This window comes from Mirounga leonina, unplaced genomic scaffold (assembly GCF_011800145.1).
Source record: "Mirounga leonina isolate KUSES-001 unplaced genomic scaffold, KU_Mleo_1.0 Mir_151, whole genome shotgun sequence".
NCBI lineage: Eukaryota > Metazoa > Chordata > Mammalia > Carnivora > Phocidae > Mirounga > Mirounga leonina.
The window spans coordinates 53,123,282-53,144,174 of NW_023270377.1; the positions used below are offsets into that span (position 1 = coordinate 53,123,282).

The 20,893-nt window shown below is 34.6% G+C and overlaps 1 protein-coding gene across 11 annotated transcripts in view; it reads left to right on the forward strand.

The window, feature by feature from the left end:
* TTN (titin) overlaps positions 1-20,893 on the forward strand; it is a 269,823-nt gene that overhangs the window by 122,093 nt on the left and 126,837 nt on the right. For 7 of the 11 annotated variants that reach the window (XM_035007637.1, XM_035007643.1, XM_035007644.1 and 4 more), the window contains 31 exons: positions 954-1,034; positions 1,339-1,554; positions 2,786-2,863; positions 3,073-3,147; positions 3,555-3,647; positions 4,456-4,533; positions 4,724-4,888; positions 5,102-5,185; positions 5,357-5,434; positions 5,921-6,004; positions 6,262-6,348; positions 6,547-6,627; positions 6,837-7,133; positions 7,460-7,543; positions 8,612-8,686; positions 8,844-8,927; positions 9,528-9,602; positions 10,252-10,344; positions 10,911-10,988; positions 11,945-12,013; positions 12,297-12,380; positions 12,526-12,816; positions 13,634-13,714; positions 14,472-14,549; positions 15,077-15,160; positions 15,317-15,382; positions 16,737-16,820; positions 16,925-17,008; positions 17,129-17,212; positions 20,543-20,626; positions 20,738-20,821. In XM_035007637.1, the coding sequence (XP_034863528.1) occupies positions 954-1,034; positions 1,339-1,554; positions 2,786-2,863; positions 3,073-3,147; positions 3,555-3,647; positions 4,456-4,533; positions 4,724-4,888; positions 5,102-5,185; positions 5,357-5,434; positions 5,921-6,004; positions 6,262-6,348; positions 6,547-6,627; positions 6,837-7,133; positions 7,460-7,543; positions 8,612-8,686; positions 8,844-8,927; positions 9,528-9,602; positions 10,252-10,344; positions 10,911-10,988; positions 11,945-12,013; positions 12,297-12,380; positions 12,526-12,816; positions 13,634-13,714; positions 14,472-14,549; positions 15,077-15,160; positions 15,317-15,382; positions 16,737-16,820; positions 16,925-17,008; positions 17,129-17,212; positions 20,543-20,626; positions 20,738-20,821 (3,159 nt within the window). The remainder of the gene's footprint in view (positions 1-953; positions 1,035-1,338; positions 1,555-2,785; positions 2,864-3,072; positions 3,148-3,554; positions 3,648-4,455; positions 4,534-4,723; positions 4,889-5,101; positions 5,186-5,356; positions 5,435-5,920; positions 6,005-6,261; positions 6,349-6,546; positions 6,628-6,836; positions 7,134-7,459; positions 7,544-8,611; positions 8,687-8,843; positions 8,928-9,527; positions 9,603-10,251; positions 10,345-10,910; positions 10,989-11,944; positions 12,014-12,296; positions 12,381-12,525; positions 12,817-13,633; positions 13,715-14,471; positions 14,550-15,076; positions 15,161-15,316; positions 15,383-16,736; positions 16,821-16,924; positions 17,009-17,128; positions 17,213-20,542; positions 20,627-20,737; positions 20,822-20,893) is intronic. The other 4 variants (XM_035007649.1, XM_035007639.1, XM_035007640.1 and 1 more) reach the window with 4 other exon arrangements.

Sequence of the window (20,893 nt, forward strand, 5' to 3'; positions counted from 1 at the left end):
GGGTGGCTCAGTTGGTTAAGCAACTGCCTTCGGCTCAGGTCATGATCCCAGGGTCCTGGGATCAAGTCCCACATCGGGCTCCCTGCTTTGCGGGAAGCCTGCTTCTCCCTCTCCCACTCCCTCTGCTTGTGTTCCCTCTCTCGCTGTGTCTCTCTCTCTGTCAAATAAATAAAATCTTTAAAAATAAATAAATAAAAATAAAATAAATAATAAATAAATAAATAAATAAATAAATAAATAAATAAATAGATCTAAAAAAAATCCTTAAAAAACTAATCTAGTGGAATTGGGATCTTTAGAGAAAATAATTTAAATACATTATAAAATAAGTAATATGCACATGCTATTTCATATCACTTCAAAGCTCAACATTTCAGATGCCAGAAAGTACTCTCTCTTCTTTCTTTTCCACAAAAGTGTGAAGCTCCCCCAAATGTGTACTTTCCCTTAAAATGTACTTGTCTTCTAATACATTATGTCTGTATACTAAACTCACCTGCCCAAAGGATTGTTTTGTGTGGTAATCTTTGATAAAATTTAAAATTTTTTAAATCCTGAGTTTTCTGCACTGTGCCAGTGGAGCTTCTTGAAAATACTTTAGAATTCAGATGAAGACACTATTCATGGAACTCAGGTGTCTGTCCAATGCTTGTTTGATAGTCGCTGTTGCTACTGTCTGGTTGTCTTTTTGAGCTCTTATAAATACTACTTGATCTTCCTAAAGTTATTCAGTATCTTTGAAGCACTAAGCAGGTTAGAAAAAAGCATTCCTCTGTATATTAGACCATGTTTATTTCCAAGTCTATTGCTTTTTCTTGCCATGTAAATGAGAAATGTGAATGATGGGCATGGTGATGGTTGTCTTTGTCTGTGGATTGTCCATACACAGTATCTCTTAACATGTATATATTCAAGATCTCATAATTCACTTTTAATAATTACTCTTTTTAAAGTCACTGAATTCAGAAAAAGAGCTGTTAAAGAAGAAAAGGTATCCATTGAAGTTCCAAAAAGAGAAGCTCCTCCTGTGAAAGGTATATTGTGATTTCACTAAGTATTAAACTGAAGCATGAAACTACACAGCTCTTTGCCTGTTACTTCCTAATTTGACTGCCACCCTTTATTGACTTATTGTTGACTAAAGGCAGGAAATCTAACATTTGAAATCATAAATAGCGAATTGTACACTCTGTAATACCTTGACCGGGAAAAGACATTCAGGTTCTCCCATAACCAGTGCATGAATCCATCACATAAGAATGAAATCAAAGTGCATTGGCACTATCACCCCTAAATGAGCTTCAAGTAAAATCCTGCCTGTTGCCAATATTATTCTAGAAGTAACTGTAACTGAAGAGAAAGAATGGTCTTACACCCGGGGAGAAGAAATTGTTTCAGTAGAACGGGAAGAGGAATATGACGAATATGAGGAATATGACTATAAAGAATTTGAGGAGTATGAACCAACAGAAGAATATGACCAATATGAAGAATATGAGGAACGTGAATTTGAACATTATGAAGAGTTTAAAGAGCATGAAGAATATGTCACAGGTATGAGCAAAATGCAAACCTGCAATCACCTTAAATACATGCAGATTCCATTAGAGCAGGATAAAAATTTGGATGCCTGAAGAAATTTGGAAAGAACTTTATTTCATTTGACAAATTCAGAATTTTTTTTCTTAGATAACTTCCAGAAAAAAAGTTTCTATGAATCTTAAGGTTCCTATTAGACCTTGGTTCTGGGAATAATCTATTTCCTCCCTTATTTTTGCTTAGACACAAAATAGCAAATGTCCCAAAGTTCCTTTCTCAAAGGGTTATGAGTTTATCTGCAAGTGCCCATGATCACTCCAAAACATGGAATGTCTGAACATCTCTTAAAGTTTGTTATTATCAAGCACCATAGAAAAATACACTCCCTCAGGGTTCCCATCATGAAAACTTGACAAAGACTGCTTCCAAAGTAAAGACAGAGAAGAAGGCTAACGAAAGCAGTTATGTTATATCTAATGACAATCAGATTTGTAGGTGTATAATTTCGGTTCCACACGATTCATTTATTTTACTCAATAAGTTCCTACTGGAATTTTGAAATGAAGCAATATTATTTCACTTCCCCAATTTCTGATGTTTCATAGCGTCACTTTGAGAACATTCTATGTGGTTGTACAGATAGCGTTAAAAAACAATATTATGTACAAGGAATAGCACAGAGGACCATAGGGAAAGGGAGGGAAAACTGAATGGGACAAAATCAGAGAGGGAGATAAACCATGAGAGACTCTGGACTCTGGGAAACAAACTGAGGGTTATAGAAGGGAGGGGGGTGGGGGGATGGGGTAACCAGGTGATGGGTATTAGGGAGGGCATGTGTTGTGATGAGCACTGGGTGTTATATGCAACTAATGAATCGTTGAACACTACATCAAAAACTAATGATGTACTCTATGCTGGCTAATTGAACACAATAATAATAAAATTAAAAAGTAAATAAGTAAATAAAACCCAATATTATATAGAAAGAAGTTTTAACCATGATTTTTTCTACCTGAAGTGAAATGAGACTGTTAATATGTGGGAGAGAGTTACAATGACCTCATTGAAGCAAAAAGCCAGGAGGAAAGGGCACTGTCAGCTTGTTTAGGGCTTATTCTACTTGGACCTGTAATTCTCACTCACTCACCTCTACACTGTAGATAAAAGATATATAAATAAATAACATTTTTTATTTATGTTCCAAAGTCTAACATTAAATACCCTTAATGTACTTTTTTTAAAGAACCCAAGAAGCTTCTCCCAGTAAAGCCTGTCCAAGAAGAACTGGTTCCCACAAAGCCAAAGGCCCCACCAACTAAAGGTAGAGTGAGCAAGACATTATGAGTTCTGAGAGACCCGTGTTCCCTACATGTCTGTCATACTATAAACACATGTTGAAGTGACGGTGCACAAATCGTGTGTGTGTTTGGGAATGTTGTGTTGTACATTGTATTTCTTAACTTTTTGTTCTTACTACTCTTAAGACACCTGGCTCAGGTTTTTAAATCTGTAAATGTTGATATTTTAAAGTGCTGAAGAAAGCAGTTCCTGAAGAAAAAGTCCCAGTGCCCATTCCCAAGAAACTCAAACCTCCACCACCCAAAGGTACATTGCAGACTGATAACTACGAGAAACATCTTTGTTACTCATGTTCTATAAACATGTCTTTCTAACCTTGTCTGCTGCTTTTTTATTATGTTATATTAATCACCATACATTACATCATTAGTTTTTGATGTAGTGTTCCATGATTCATTGTTTGTGTATAACACCCAGTGCTCCGTGCAGAACATGCCCTCTTCAATACCCATCACCAAGCTAACCCATCCCCCCACCCCCTCCCCTCTAGAACTCTCACTTTGTTTCTCAGAGTCCATAGTCTCTCATGTTTTTTGTTTTTTACTGAACGTATTGTGGTCCTGATTCCTACATTTCAGTTTTTTGTGTATTTTTATGTATATGGTATTTGTGTGGTTGGTTTTAATGCTCTTCAATAATTAATATCTTTAAAGTGCCTGAAGAATCAAAGAAAGTTGCTGAGGAAAAAATACACATTTCAATTACCAAACGTGAAAAAGAGCAGGTGGCTGAGCCAGCTGTTAAAGGTATAATAATTTCCTTCCAAAATCGTGGTCTTTTATAATGTCTCTTTTAAAATTAAGGTAGCTGTGTTTGCTTTGTTTCATTGTTATATATGTCTTTGAAGTTAGTCCTTAGGATTTATTGGACATAAAAATCTGTCAACATAGGATAAGAAGGTAATGCTATCTTTAAAAGAAAAAGTTATTTTGAAATATATCCATAGCTTATTATGTAACAGCTGTGGATATATATATATATATATATATATATATATATATATATATACACACACACACATATATATATAAAATAGAATGCTTGGATTTAAAATCGGTGACCATTTGGCACATTCCTGGCTTATTTAAATTCATGTACTGATATAACAATGTTGACCCCAGTTCAACAACTGTTAATTCATTCCAAAGTTTTCTAAAGGCTACAAAAAAAATCTAACTCAGTGGCTAGTCATTTTTTTTTCTAACTATGAAGAAACATCTCTGCCCTTTCAGGAAGTATACTTATCCAGAAGGAAATTTAGCTTTCAGTAAAGGATATTTCCTACAAGCTGAGATACCTGAACACTAAACATCATTTCACATTTGGGTTCTGCTACTTCAAACTTACTTGTGTATTTTTGTATATTTTTATCCCAGTGAGGTTCAGAATCATTTTCATGGAGCATATAAAGTTTTTTTTATAAATGAACAGTTGTATATCTATCATACGAGAGGCACTTGCAAAATTATTTTGTCTGCTTAAAGTATGACAAAGCAAGCATTGCCTGGGTGGCCTGTTTCTGACAATAAAATACCCTTATACTTAAATTTCAAGTGCCTGTGAAGCCCAAGAGAGTTGTCACAGAAGAAAAAGTACTTGTTCCTAAAAAAGAAGTAACAGCACCTGTTAGAGGTACCTAATACCACTCTTTTTAATGTGTTGTCTTCTTTGCTGTAAAATTCATGTTTAGTTCTATGTGTGAAGTTCTTCTCTGGGAAAGATAAAGACTGTTATTTCTTCTGTTACAAATCTGTGTTCCTACTGTGTCTTAATTTCATTGAGTCATTGGTAAATGTCAAACCTAAAGATAATCTCTTTAAAGTGCCAGAAGTACCAAAAAGACGAGAACAAGAAGAGATTGTCTTTGAAGAGGAAGTTGTAACCCAAGTAGAGGAATATTTTGAAGAAGAAGAAGAAGAAGAGTACATTCATGAAGAAGAAGAACTCATAACTGAAGAAGAAGTTGTACCAGTGATACCAGTCAAAGGTAGATTATATCTCCTACAAAGAGATACATAGCAGCATCTTTAGAGACCGGGTGTCTAATTTGGTCAGATTCTGGGGTTTATTAGCACCAACGACCAATTCCGCTTATTTTAGAAACAGACACTTTTGATGCTGAAGTATGATTTCTGCCGTTGCCTTTCACATTTTATATCTTGTATGCAACATTCCAAAATTCTTAATAATATCTTTAAAGTGCCCGAAATACCCAAGAAACCTGTACCAGAAGAGAAGAAACCTGTTCCTGTTCCCAAAAAGAAGGAAGCCCCACCAGCAAAAGGTATAACCACCATTCATAACGTAGGCCTTAATCTGCATAGAAATCGTTAGCTATCTTCTGAGTTCACAACCTTGTGTGTGTTGCTCTCTGTTGTTAGAGATGTTAATTGTGCTTTATAAAGATGTGTTGTTACTAGTAGTTAGAACTTACCAATAAACAATATCTTTAAAGTGCCTGAGATTCCTAAGAAGCCAGAGGAGAAAGTGCCTGTGCCCATTCCTAAAAAAGAGAAGCCTCCACCAGCTAAAGGTACATCTCTTTATAATCCATCAGTGGGATAATGTGATAATTTACTCATGTAGTAGAACTTGACAAGCTGTATCACTTCTTTCCCCATGACAATATTAACAAGACAGGGACCACCCAACTGGCTATAGGAAGAGTTTACCATGTATTCATCTCTGAATTTTGCCATGGAAGCATGCTGATGCTGAGTGCTTGGCTCTTCCTCTTTAGTGAAAGTTCTTAAAGTAAATTCTTATTATAATACCAAAATGGACAAAATCACCATTTCCCAGGCATTGTATGTTGTCTTTATCACCGGTCAACGTTTTCTCAGTGTTCTCTATTTAAATTTTTGTGCATCTCCTGGCCTTTGTTTCATGGCTATTATTCTTATCAATCTTAAAGAGTAAAACTGTATGATGCTTCAATAAAGTCTAAAAATTGCTGGATATCTTATCTAAAATTGCTGGGTGAAAAATCTGACACTAATCCTACTTGATATCTTTAAAGTTCCTGAAGTGCCCAAGAAACCTGTCCCAGAGGAGAAAGTACCAGTACCAGTTCCTAAAAAGGTGGAAGCTCCACCTGCCAAAGGTACATGGACTCGCAGAAACTTTTTTACTTCACATTTGCATATAAGGAAAAATTAACTGGTTCAATTCTGTGTTCTTTGGGGATGCACCTCTTTAATGTTGCTTTATGGAAAAGAAAAGGCTTTATTTTAAAGATCAAATGCTTCTTGAAATACCTTGGTCATACTTTTAGTACCATATCTTAATCTTTTTTAGACTATTCTTAACCTCAAAATTTTATGTTGTGTAACATTTTTTTTCTAAATAATTTCTTTAAAGTGGTTCCAGAAGTGCCCAAGAAGCCTGTGCCTGAGAAGAAGGTGCCAGTTCCTGTTCCTAAGAAGGTAGAGCCTCCACCTGCAAAAGGTACATTACTTCATCATTTAAGTACATGAAAAAAAAAAACCCTTCCACTTACATATGTCCATATGCAAATTCCCCCATTAACATTTAAAATTTGTTTAAAAATTTGTCTTACTACAAATATTAGGTGATTGTTTTCACATATATTGCTCTAAGACATATAAAAGAACACATTCTTAAGGACAAATAATATTTTTAAAGTGCCAGAGGTGCCCAAGAAGATCATCCCAGAGGAAAAGCCAATACCTGTTCCGAAAAAAGTGGAAGCTCCACCACCCAAAGGTACATTAATCTCAAACAGAACCAGGGCAAAAAGGAAAACTAACCGGTATTATTCAGCCTTGTTAATTACAATTAATGCTTCATGACCTTGAATCTGATGACAATTGATGCCTCTATGATCACAGAATATTTGCTTTTCATGTTGTCTCATTGTCATGAATAGTGTACATACAAGTGACACTTGTACAATTGAATAAATATCTTTAAAGTGCCAAAGAAACGTGAGCCAGTTCCAGTTCCTGTAGCTCTACCTCAGGAAGAAGAAGTTCCATTTGAAGAAGAAATTGCTCCTGAAGAGGAAGTTCTCCCTGAGGAAGAGGAATTTCTACCTCAGGAAGAAGTTGCTCTTGAGGAAGAAGAAGTTGTTCCTGAGGAAGAAGAAGTTGCTCCTGAGGAGGAAGAAGTTCCTCCTGAGGAGGAAGAATTTATACCTGAGGAAGAAGTTGAACCTGAAGAAGAGAAGGTTCTTCCAGAAATTAAACCTAAGGTGCCAGTACCTGCACGAGGTATAGCAACTCTTCTTAGAGTCCAGGCCTCTTTTGTGTTGAATTCTGCCTTTCCATCTTTTTTTATTCATCTCCAGCTTTATCTATAATACTTCACTCTTTATGTTGTCTAACATCTAAATCTTAGAAAGCATTCCAGACATGTGTGCTTTCATTATTGTGTCTATCGTGTGTGTCTGTCTCTTGGAAATGATTTGAATGTCTTTTCAAATTTAATGACATGAAATGTTATTTAGTTGTTTATGGTCTAATTCTCATTTGTCTTTTTGTAATATATATAATACTGTGCTTGTGATTTTTAATGTCTTAAAATGAATGTTTTTAAGTGCCTGAAGTGCCAAAGAAACCTGTACCTCAGAAGAAAGTCCCTGTTCCTGCTCCTAAAAAAGTGGAACCTCCACCACCCAAAGGTATACCTCCCCAAAGTGAATACACATTCTTCATCCATAGCTTCACCAGAAAATTACAGTGGAATTGGGGTTTAGGAAAAGTTATATTTATAAAATAGATAGTCACATTTTTCTTTCTAAAAATGTTCAGGAACACTGATTTCCACTTTTCATTGGATGCAAAGCAGCATTCAAGAACAAAGATAAAAGGATTGTCCCCAAAACTGCCACAGAAGTTCTACCTAGTGGCCTGTCATTTCATATAGATATTCTGCAAAGCTAAATTATCTACACAAAAAGATACCTGAAAAATATAATGAATAAATTTTCCTAAATTTCATCCTTCAACTATTTATATGAATTGCTTTTATAACACCAGGACGAAAAGAATAAATGATTGAAGTATTTATCAAAACACTGAATAATAGCTTACGTCTTCTGATACATACATATAAATGGCAGCCCAGCAGGTTTGATTTTAGCCTTGGCTTTGTTCCTTGCTGTATTATTCTGAGCAAGTCTTTTAACCAATCTGAGCTTCAGGTTTGTCTCCTATAAAATGGGGAGACTGATATAAGTTCTAGTGGGCTCAGATATTGTTGTGAGGATAAAATAAAGTAAGATATGTAGAAGTGCTCTATCACTGAATGAATTATCCAGATCAGTTCATAGTACAGAATGAAGTCCATATATTTATACCTTAAAGCTCATTATTTTCTGCCAAAGGTCATGATACCACTACTTAAACATAACACCTCCACCGGATTAAATAGTCATAATCAATGAAATAGTAAAGCCGATCCTTTATTAGACTTCAAGGGTTCAGAAGTACTTTATAAATAATGATTTAATAAATTACTAGAGACATTTAAATGGATGAAATGACAGCATCTGTACTCTGATATTCAAGTAGGTTGCTGATCCCTCGCTCTACCAAACCTATTTCTGTCATAACACTGGGCTTCCAACTTGCCCTACGACTCTATCCTGAGCAACTGTCGCATGTGGTCTTTCTGTGTGTGAACTTCTTGCGTTCTCTCTTTTTTGTCCCTCACAATAAATTCTTATCATGAAATGATGTCTTTAAAGTGCCTGAGGTTAAGAAGAAAGTGCCAGAGAAGAAAGTAGTCATTCCTAAGAAAGAGGAGGCTCCTCCTGCCACAGGTACTACTATTCCCAAGCAAATTAAACACTGCCATTTCTTTCTCTTGCCTGTAAGAGTCAAAGTGTCCTCTTTCAGTATTTGTTAGTATAACTTGTATTATTGCTATGTCTATCGTCTCTGTGTTTGTGCAACTTAAATTATAAAATATCTTTAAAGTGCCTGTGGTGCTTAAGAAGCCTGAACCAGAGAAGAAAGTGCCTCCTCCTGGTCTTAAGAAAGCAGTGGCTCCTCCTGCCAAAGGTACATCACCCAAAAAAGGATGCGTTTGCTGGACCGATGTTGAACTGTGATGCTGTCCACACAGATGTTCAACATGAACGTTTGTCTGCCTTGTATGGTCTGTCATTGCCATTAACCATCTGTGACTCTGGGGCACCCATGTTTGTGCTATGTCAATTTTTCCACTTTCTGTTTGTGGGTTTTATGTTGATTCTTACATATGTTATTTCTAAAAAATAAAAACATTCAACTAATACATCTTTAAAGACCCCAAAGTAACTAAGAAGCCAGGCCCTGAAGTCCCCTTTGCTCTTCCTAAAAACTTCCTCCAGCAGTAAAAGGCAGAATATCTCTTTAAATGGGCTCTTAGTCTTAAATCACAAACCTCTTTATTTTTTTTATTCTTATGTTAATCCCCATACATTACATCATTAGTTCTAGATGAACAAACCTCTTTATTTTTGTTTTATTAATTGATTCTGTGAAATCTCCATGTTTCATCTTATGCATGTGTATCTTGATACTTACTCCCTTGTGTTGAAAAACGGGGAAACTTGGTCTTTATGCACTCTTCATTGGTTCTCGCATCTTAAGTGCCTAAAACGATCAATATCTTTTAAGTTCCTGAGGTACCTAAGAAAGTGGAAGAAAGACGAATCATTCTCCTTGAAGAAGAGGAAGTTCCACCAGTGGAAGGTAGATGACTTTCTAAGAAAATAGATTTTCCAGATCATCATTGTCTTATCATTGTCTAATATTGGAAGGAGGCAAATGCACATTTCACTTCAGAAAATAAACATATTCAGACTCTAAAAGAAATCATTATTTACCTAATAGAAATTGGGCAGGCAAATTAAAATCAACTGACTCTCCTTTCTTACATGCTTAGCCAATTTGTTGGTTTGTTTGTTTCATTTTAATGACAGTCTTTGAAAGGAAACTGTATTTGCCAAGGGGAATTTTTCATCAAATGACTTGGTTGGTAATAGTGGGATAAACCTACTGAAAAGAAATTCCAGTTAAGCCTGAGTAGCTGATACAGAAAATCTGACGTCTACACCTAACTGGATGTTCTCCTTTGAACAAGTCCACCTCCATTAAAAATAATAATAATAATTTCAAATAAATTCTCTCTGACATCTTTTTTATTCTGAAATTCTAGAAAGGGCCTAACATATTTTGAAGACTCAGTAGATTTTTTTCAAGGACTAGTGAGTTTGTACATGCATTGGAAAGGCTGAGCTATGAATTACCTATGTTTAAGACAACCTCCATTTTCAGATATACCCTTTTAGTCTAATATTTAAGAGAATTCTAATTTACAAAATAATAATCTTTTTTAAAGCGTATGAGGAGCCAGAAGAGCCTATTCCAGAAGAAGAGATCTCTGAAGAACCACCTAGCATAGAAGAGGTGGAGGAGGTGGCGCCACCTAGAGGTACTGCTGCTTTTAGGAGTTGGACATTTAAAATCTATGGTGGTCCAAATCTTTCTCAGCATAAGTCTAAATCTAATATTCCTTAGTATACTTTTCTTACATCTTATTAATGACAAGTTGAAGATCAATAATTAATGGCACCTGAAGTGCCCTGCCCAACTTTTCTACTGCATCTACAATACAATTCTTGTATTATCGGCACTTGAAAGTTCCCTAGCCAGACCCTATTGTTACACTTTCTCCTAGGTTTCTTGTTTTTAGTTTTTTATTCTGTATTAAAGTGTGGGAAATCTATTTCTGTGTTGTTTACTTTTTAGAATAATTCTTAGCCTATTGTTCCTGAAGACTGTGGCAAGCTCCTGCATAACCTGTATTACATTTGCTAATAAGATTAAGAAGTAATAGCCTTCCACCTTTACAGTCACTACTGCATATGCATAATTACCATTTAGGTTGCTAATATCTTTTAAAAATAAGTCAACGTTTTGTGTTAATTTTTGCATATATGGGTGTTGTTCTGTTCATTGCATGTCATTTTTCAAAATGTCCATCTAATATCTTTGAAGTGCCTGAAGTGGTTAAGAAAACAGTACCTGAAGCACCTACTCCTGTTCCTAAAAAAGTGGAGGCACCACCAGCTAAAGGTATAGCAAATCTCAATTAATAATGTCTTTAAATTCCAATTAACGTTCTTTAAAAAAACAAAACAAAACAGAAATGTCTTCTTTGATTGCTTTCTTAGAGTCACTTAAGTAGCAAACTTCTGAAATTGATTGAGGACCAGTAAAAAAATGTAACCCATTTCATATCTTTAGCCTTTTTTGGAATGTTAATGGATGATTATGTTAATGGTGGCTGTGTGTGTATAAATTACTCCAGAAGTTTCTCATTCTAAACAGCTGAGAATTTTAATGTTAATGAGTGCATCTCTCTGTGCTTATATACATAACAATAGACCCTTCTTCCCCACAGTCCATTCATAAATTTTATTCCATTATATATAGTTTTCTCACGTTATTGTAATTATGTATACTATATTGTAGGGGGAAAAAAATCTGTTCTAATGGTTGGATGATAACTATTTTAAAGAGCCTCACGTCCTTTCTAATATTTGGTCTAAGCATTTCAACGTTATTACAAAATATCTACTTCTCTTTGCCCCCTAGTTAGGTTAATGCTTCAGGAGTGCTCTTCACAGATAAGCTTATGCTGTCCCTATCACAGTAGGCATCCCCCGCAGATAAAATAGTGCTCAGAGGAAGAGGACACCTGTATTAGGTACTCTATTATGGTAATCACTTCAAAAAAGTCTCCATAAAGCTAAAAATAGTAGAAGTAGGTGCAATGTTGGTAATCCCTAGTATTTAAAAAAAAAAAAAAAAAAGAACAGCACAGATTCCTGTGGACGTGTCTTCGTCTTATCTAGTTAGCACAAATAAGTGATCTGGGAAAATATCTTTATTGTCTGTAAAATTGGTGTCCACTAATACAGAGTGACTCCTTATGCTTTGATTATTATAAAGATGATGTTTTTGCCATTTTTATTTCATTCATTATTGAGTATTGTCAGCTAACTGAAATGCCTAATATCTTTTTAAAGTGCCAAAGAAGGTTCCTGAGGAAAAAGTAACTGTTCCTGTTCAGAAAAAAGAGCCACCTCCAGCCAAAGGTACATATTCTGTTTTAAAACTGAACTTCTGTTAATAATTTTCATTAAGATTTTTATGTTGGGGGCACCTGGATGGCTCAGTCAGTAGAGCGTGTGACTCTTGATCTCAGGGTCATGAGTTCAAGCCCCACATTGGGTCTGGAGCCTACTTAAAAAATAAATTTTTAAAAAAAATTTAAAAATTTAAAAAAAGATTACGTCTCTGTGTCTTGACTGTTTTTTGTCTTTTGTCTATGAAAACTTGCTCTTGATAGTCCTAAATATTAAAACTCTATCTTTAAAGTGCCTGAAAAGAAAGTCCCAGAAAAGAAAATCGCAGAAAAGAAAGTTCCTGTGCCTAAAAAAGAAGCTGTTCCCCCAGCTAAAGGTATTTTTGGGAAGATCTTTTCCATATCTTCACGTATTATTGCATGAAAGCCTTTTTTCTCAGTTTTCATTCTGTATTTTCGGAATTTATATCTTCATTTCTTCTGTGTTTAAAAAAAAATTTCTTAAAGTAGATGCTCTTTTAGGAAGGACCGTCCTTGAAGAAAAAATATCAGTTGCCTTCCACAAAGAGGAGGTAGTAAGAGAGAGAACAGAATTAGAAGTAGTGGAAACACCAGTGGAAGTGCTTGAGGAAGAAGAGTTCCATGAAGTTCAAGAATATTTTGAAGAAGAGTTCCATGAAGTAGAAGAATTCATCAAAGTAGAACGACCTAGATTCGAAGAAGTACACAGAGCTGAAGAGGTCCATAGGGTAATAGAAGTTTTAGAGACAGAAGAAGTGGAAGTATATGAAAAACCCAAAGCTCCACCTAAAGGTATAGGTGAATTCCGTTGCTATTACAAATTGCTATACCTTGCTCTAACTCATTTTTTTAAGTGCATTTCATGTCCAATTTGGAACACTAGAAACCCACTTACTTTCAAAGTTAACATCATGGAATGCTTTAAGCATGAGCTTCAACTATTTGATGCAAAGATTAATATGGAGTAGAGATTAAACTTACGGTGCATAATTTTAGCAGACAAGATAATGGTATTTGATATCTACTTATCTAAGGAGCTCACCGTATGAATTTGTAGATTCTTTCTTGAATCCAGCTAAGAATGATTGTTACAGGTGCCAAAATTTCTGACCAGTGTCATCAGTTGAGTGAAATAGAAGCTCCTCAGTTCACTGAGAAATTTACATGTTCAGGCAAAACAACTATGCTTATGAGTCAGCTGTTCACAAACTGATCATTGCTTATCAAAAGTTTCTGCCATTTTATATTTTCATTAGAGAAATAACATTAAGGGAGCAAATGAAGCATTGGTAACACCACCTGCTCTCTAGTATTTTTTGAGGATAAACCGTGATACAAATAAATTCTCTTTGGTACCACTCCAGATCTTGCACAAATTAATATGTGTGTAATATGAAGGAATATGTGTGTGTGTGTGCTTATTATTCATAGTAAATCTACAATAGAGATGAAATTTAGCAAAATCAACATCTCTCTTGGAAGTGTAATATAAATTCAAAAAATATAAGTAGATAAAGCATTTATGAGCTCCCACTGGACTAATTGTATTGGTAGTGCTCCCTAATACTTCAAGAACTCATTCTAAATCTAAACACTAATATCTTTGAAGGGCCTGAGATATCTGAGAAAATCATCCCTCCAAAAAAACCACCCACTAAAGTTGTTCCTCAAAAAGAGCCACCAACTAAAGGTATTTCATTAGCGAAACTTGATTGCATTACAAGTTTGTGTTCTTGATGTTTTTCTTCTATGTTTTGTGTTTTTGGAATTTCTAAAACAAACTAATATCTTTAAAAGGGTTGAGGGGCCAAAGGAAGTAATACCAAAAGAGAAAGTCACTGTTGTTATGCCTAAAATACCCAAAGTAAATATCCTTATTAACCAAATAGTGCACCTAAGTTTCCTTCTTTGGTACTATTCAATTGTATATTCACTAACATGCTTATTGATAAATCCAGGTTTTCCTTTTAATTCTTAATTTCAATCATCTAGTAATAATAAATACATAGTGACTATGTGTTTAATGTCCCTGCTTTGTTCATTTTTGGGAACCTCTTGAATTTTACAATAGAAATAAAAAATATCTAATAAATAATATATACTTGTATGTTTAAAGTCCTTGAATTATTTAAGAACATTATCACTGAAGAGAAAGTACCAATTATTCCACCAAAACAAGCAGAAGTAGCACTAGGAGAAGGTGTCTTGTTAATTTTTCTTGTCACGTTCTTACGATTCTAACATGGGAAATTCTTCTGGATTTCTGTTGTCATATTTGTTATCAAAATTCAACTCATTTTAAGTACTGTAATATATTTGATAAAGGATAGCTCTGTTTCATATTATGACCATGTCATGTTTTGTGTTTACATTTCTCTTATGTTGTGCTTGTTACAAATCTTTATGAATGTTTAAAAGTAAAAAAAAAATTATTACTATCTTTAAAGTACCTGAAGTGCCCCAGAAAATTGTGGTAGAAGAAAAAGTACGTGTTCCTGAAGAGCCCAAGTTTCCACCAACTAAAGGTACCCACCTTTGCTGATTTACCACTAAAACCCCCTTTTATTCACTTACTATGGAGCAGAGAGTGAGAGATCTTTCTCCCCTCAATGCCACAATAAAGCTGAATTATGTAAACTTCAGTTTATGTTCTATAACAATCCTCCATTTTGTGATGTCCCTCTGGATTCAAAGGCATCAGCCTAAAAGTTGTTACTGTTTTTGTTGATATTCTTCTTAAGCCATAATTAAATGATATTGACCCCCTCAACTTCTTTTCAAAAATAATTTATTTTAGAAGCTATTGTCAAGGAGCTCTGGAAACAAACATTCCAGATAACAGTAGAAAATGATGCTAAAACCTGAAGACAAAGTATTTTTAATATGACAAATCAAGAATTCATCAACAAGGCAATCTAGAGAGATGCATTGACTGTGTGTTTAGTTGGCTTATGATTTTGGAATTCTTGGCATTCTTCTTGTTAGATCAACCTTTTTTGTCTTGATATTTTATACCCAATGATGATATTTTTTAAAATAAATATCTTTAAAGCACCTGAAGTACCCAAGAAAATTGTTCCAGAAGAAAAGGTTCATGATGCTCTTCCTAAAAAGCCTGAAGTTCCACCAGCTAAAGGTATACACTGAAACTGATCATGACATGAAATGACTGTTTGTTTAGTTATTCATGGTTTAAAGTGAATGTGTATGATGTTAAATCCTTGTATTTTGCTTCTTTATATTCTTAGAATACTTGTTATTTATAACAATTAATATACTAATATCTTTAAAGTTCCTGAAGTGCCTAAGAAAAGTATTCAAGAAGAAAAATCTCTTTCTGAAGACACAACGATATACAGTGAGTGTAGAAAAACTGGTGGTTCTCTTTGGTTTCATTTGTGTTTGTCTTCATAGCTTTTAAAAATAAGTATACTAATATCTTATCAGAGTCTAACATGCCAAAAAAATATTTGGCTAAAATTAAATAATTTAAATGGTTATTTGTCTCAGACAAGGTATATTTCCTCACCAATTAAAAAATAAATAGTCCTGTACTTATAACATTGCCCAATTTTAGAAAAGTCATTTGCTTTTTTGAGTTTGTCATTGTCTTGTCTGTTAACCTGTTCTGTGTACAAATAACTTCTGCTTTGAAGCAATTTATTTTCTCAGGCCATGAAGTAATTTTAACTTCATAATAATATTTTAATTGGATTTTATAGAATCAAAATGTCCCTTTATTATTTTTTTACTCTTTACAGCCATCACTGGAAACATTTTGATAATGTTGCTCAAATGACCATAGATTTATAAGGCCATTACAACATCAAAAGAATTCCTAAGCCATTTTTCATTGGCTTTTATGCAAAATTATGATTAAATAATTTGAGGAGTAAAATAATCTGAATAATAAAATATTCTGAATAGAATACTATTCAATAATCCCTGAGTAGTGAAAATGCCAATACTCAAGATATTCTTCCATTTAATCTAAAAAATACCAATAGTTCTGATATTCTTTCATTTATTTTGATCTAAAAAATTCCCTGTTTAAACCCATTTTTTTTTTGTCTGTAATACTAGGTTGGGATAAATATATATGATGACTCCCTCCTTTGAATATCCTTTCTATGCTTCAGTTAGGTTATTGCCACCAGCCAGTCTTCCTTTCTAAAAGCTACAGAAATCTTTGTTTTCTTCAGTTGCCTTATTTTCAAAGATTTAATTCTTTTTCTTTTTCTTTTCTGCTTCCAGTCCCTACATGGTTGTTAAACTACATAGCCATAAACCAGATATGGTTTAAAATTATAGCCAACTAGGTTCCTGGGAAAGGGAAGGACTTAATATGAATTTCCAGTAGGTCAAATGTAGGAGAATTCTCAATATGCAACTCAGTATCAACCCTGTTCTTTATGGACAAAACTAAGAGCAAAGGACAATTTTGCCAATAACTTTCTGCAGACAAAAATAGAAGAATTATATAGTCCCTGGCCAGTGAATTCCTCAATTTTATTATCACCATAAATGAGAGTTCTATATGATAGAACTGGGAATGAGGCTTTCTCTTAGCCGATGTGTTCTTGTCACTAGTTTGTGTCTATGTACTACTGGTAATTTGGGTGATGAGAGTGTACTATATATTATGTTTTCTTAATACTGTTCGCCATTGCCTTGAAGTGCCCTTAATTGTATAAATACTAATATCTTTAAAGTTTATGAAGTATCTGAAGAATCCACCACAGAAGAAAAAGTAATTGTGACTCATCCTCCAAAGACGAAAATCAAAATAGCAAAAGGTATATAACACCAATGATCTAGTCTGAAGAAAATTTATTTGGGGCTGATTTTAAAAGCTCTATTTTTTCCTTCACTGTTTATAACTATACTCATATCTTTTAAGTGCCTGGGCCACCCAAGAAAGCTGTTCCAGAAGACAAAATATATGTGACTATTCCTAAAAAGAGAGAAACACCAGCAACTAAAGGTACATTTCAGCAACATCAAACTTGGATGAATAACTTTGGATTCAAGACTCAAAAATTGTGTGTTATATACTTTACTATTTTCACAACTTCTAAGTGTTAACCTACTGATATCTTTAAAGAGCCTGATACGACCAGAGAAGTTTTTCCAGAGGTGGAGTTACCTGAGGCTGTTCCCCAAATTCCAGAGCATCCTCCACCTGAAGGTATAATTCTTAGTTACAAAAATCTAAAGAGAATCTTTCTTCTTCAGTCTGCAAAATATGTTATGTTTTGTGTAGGTTCTCAGAACCTCTAACACTAAAATATTAATATCTTTAGGGCCCCCAATGTACCCAAGAAAAGGAACTTTCTATGACTTGCCTCCCCCCCAAAAAAAGTCCCCCTAAACAACGTCCAAGGATAAACAATTAGAACAAAAATTAAATTTCTAATTTAAAGTTACAATATCTGTTAATATACCTAACTTTTTAAATACGTTGTGTCTTCATGTCTTTGCCTTTTCTCAACTAAAAAATACTAATATCTTTGAAGAGTTGGAAGTCTCCAAGGAAGGTCTCCCAGAGCAGCAAGCTCCTATTGCTAAAAGAAGAAAAATACCACCATCAAAAGGTACAAGCCAAAAGAAAGCTGACTTTCATATCTCATGATTGTAGTTGTACTTAACACATGTGAATATACTAATATCTTGAGAGCCCCAGATGCTACGAAGGAAGTCATTTCAGAGAAGTGGGTCCCCCAAAGCAGAAGGTCAACTGGGTATATACATGTTCCCATGAGTTATTCAAGAGAAAATAGAGGAGGGAAAAATCTTTAACTTATCTAAATGGAAGATGCTTGGGCTATAAAGTTTAACTATGAGGTCTTCAGGGAATATATGGAGACACAGAATGTGTAGATGTGACCCAGATGGATCCTTCAATAAGAAATAGCTATTACTTGGTGATTAACATAACAATAAAAAATTTTAAAAAAAAAGAAATAGCTATTACTGTTTCCAAAAAAACAAAAAAAGAAGAAAAATATCAGACTAGCTAGAAAAAAAAATCTACATAAGACCACCATAATATTTGTATCCCTGAAACTAGATTGAATTGGCTTAACACTCCCCCTTTAAAGCAGAAATCAGTGCCATCAAATGACAGAGGTGCTTGACTGTAGACTGTAAATCAGTAATTTAACTCTCCATGGGGTTGAAATTTCAGGAGATAATATAACTGCCCATTGGAATTGCTTTTCTATTAAAATAAACTTACTACTAAACATAAGCATATGAATTTAAAATAATTCTTTTCCCATAAGACTTAAGTATAGAAATATTCTCAGAAAACCATTACTTAAAGACAATAAAATATTAAATTCAACTTCAAGCAGTTTTTTTTGTAGGATGGTCTCCACCTGAGAGCCTTCTAAAACTAAGGCAGTTAAAACTAGTTAACATTGGAATTCTGCACTGACAACTTAGTTGTTCCTCTTATTATCTTTTATTTTTTTAGAGTCCTGCATTTTTCCATTTTGAATATTTTTAGGTAATTCTAAAGATAAAAAAGTTTTAAGACATCCAGCATAAGAATTTCTTTACGATATCCACAATATTCTGTAAGTTAAGCAATATCCAAACACTTTGACATGATTTTTTTCAGTCTAGAATCTTTGGGTCATTCTCCTCTCTCCTATATTTGAAAAACAAATACCTTTCTAAAGTGCCTAAGGTAAGGGTACAAAATGAAGCCTATCCAGACAAGAAAGAAGCTGTTATGTTCTCCTCAAATTAATAGCTAAAAGTGCATCATTAATTATACAAAATCAATTTTTTTCACTTGAAGCTAATTTTCCATGATCTAATTTTCTATACATCTATTCCAAGAAATAAAATTACTAATATTGATAGTACCTGAGGTGACCAAGAAAGTAGCTCCTGATAATCAAGTACTCACCCTGTCATTAAAGAATCAGATGCGGGGAGCAGGAAGGTCTCCCAGTCTGGGGCATTCCTGTAGGTGGAGTTAGGACTAAAACTCTTCATGACTCTGAAGTTCAATGTATTAATTTCTTTAAAGTGCCTGAATCACTCCAAGAAGCTGTCCCTATAAGGAAAATACCCATGGCTGCTCCCCCTGAAATTGAAACACCTTCCAGTAAAGGTATCAATCATTCTATCATTCCTGCTTTCATTTCTTTAATAAATGGCAATTATGTGTGTGGTGCTAGGGAGCTGGGGAATAATAAACAAGGACAATTAGAACTTGATTCCTTTCTTCAAGACTTTATACATCATCCAATTTTTAAAAGAAGCGCCCTTGTAGCCAGAAATACCACTTTTGTGTAGTTAATGTAACTAACGTCTTTGCTGATGCCTTAACCTCTAAGCTTGATACTAATATCTTCAAAGTGCCAGAAGCTATGAAAGAAGTTGCTCCTGAAATGCAAGTATCTGAGGATTTTCCTAAAGAGCAAGAACTTCTGCCTATAAAAGGTACGTGATACCTGCAAACGGATACTGAAGAAGAAATTATCTGTCCTCTGCTCTTACAACTATGCTTTTCTAATGTTCTTTGTAACACCTAAATGTAAACATACTAATATCTTTCAAACACCTGAGGCTGCCCAAGAAGTTCCCTCTCAAGAGAAAATATTTGTGGGTGATCCTATTCAAATAGAAACCTCTTCTATTAAAAGTATTCATTCAACAAATGCTTAGTAAGGAGGGTCTACAGTGTCACAGGAACTAAGCCAAGTGCTAATGAAGGGTGAGCACCTCTTCCTGAGGATCCCACTAACCCCTAAGACTTAGTTGACTGGGGGAGCAAGGGGAGAAGAGACTTCTAGAAAACTACACTTGCCAACTTATTGTGGTTACTGTGTTCACTAATCCTTTTACATCTTAAATGTGAAATACTAATATCTTTAAAGTGCCTGAAGCTCCTCAAGAAGTTGTTCCTGCAAAGAGAGCTCCTTCCAAAAAAAGAGAACCTCCTTCAGTTGAAGGTACAAGTGACCATGCCCTCAACCTAAAGAAGAAATAGTTCTTGTAGTCTTGAAAATATTTTGCTGTTCCTAGTGATCTTCATAACACTAAATATTAAAATACTAATTTCTTAAAGTGCTGGAAGCGCCCCAAGAAATTGTCCCTGAAAAGGAAACATATGTGATTCCTCACAAAAAGCCTGAAGTTCCTCATGATGAAGGTATATGTTGCTGGAAGCTTAGAAATTTGGGGAAATGTCTTTTCCTGTATGAATGTATTTCCTGTCTGTACAGATTCTTCTAACTCCTCAATGTAAAAATATTAATATTTTTAAAGTGCCAGAGGCGCCCAGAGAAGTTGTCCCAGAAAAGAAAGTGCATCCTCCCCAAAAGCCTGAAGTTGTACCTGTCAAAGGTACATTCTAAACCACCCTTTATTTAAGGTGGGGTAGGGAGGGCAATAGCAAGAACCACCTGGCTAGACTTGAAAGGTCTTTTGATGTATAAATGCAGTTCTTGTCTGTGTTGATCCTTGTGACTCAAATGTAAATTTACTAATATCTTCAAAGTGCCCAAGGCTCCCAAAGAGGTTGTCCCTGAAAAGAAAGTGCTTGCGGTGCCTTCTAAAGAGCTGGAAGTCCCACTTGTAACAGGTATTTGTCATCAACCTTAGGTTTAAAAAGATATAACTCTTCTGCTCTTGAAAATATTTTGCTTTAGTGGTCTCATCATTTTTAAATGTAACTTTACTAATATCTTTTAAGTGCCTGAAGGTCCTCAAGAAATTGTCCCTGAAAAGAAAGCACCAGTGGTGCCTCCTAAAAAGCCTGAAGTTGCGCCTGTTACAGGTACTTGTCACTTACCTCAGTTAAGAAGATATAACCCTTCTGCTCTTGAAAATGTTTTGTTCCAACAGTCTC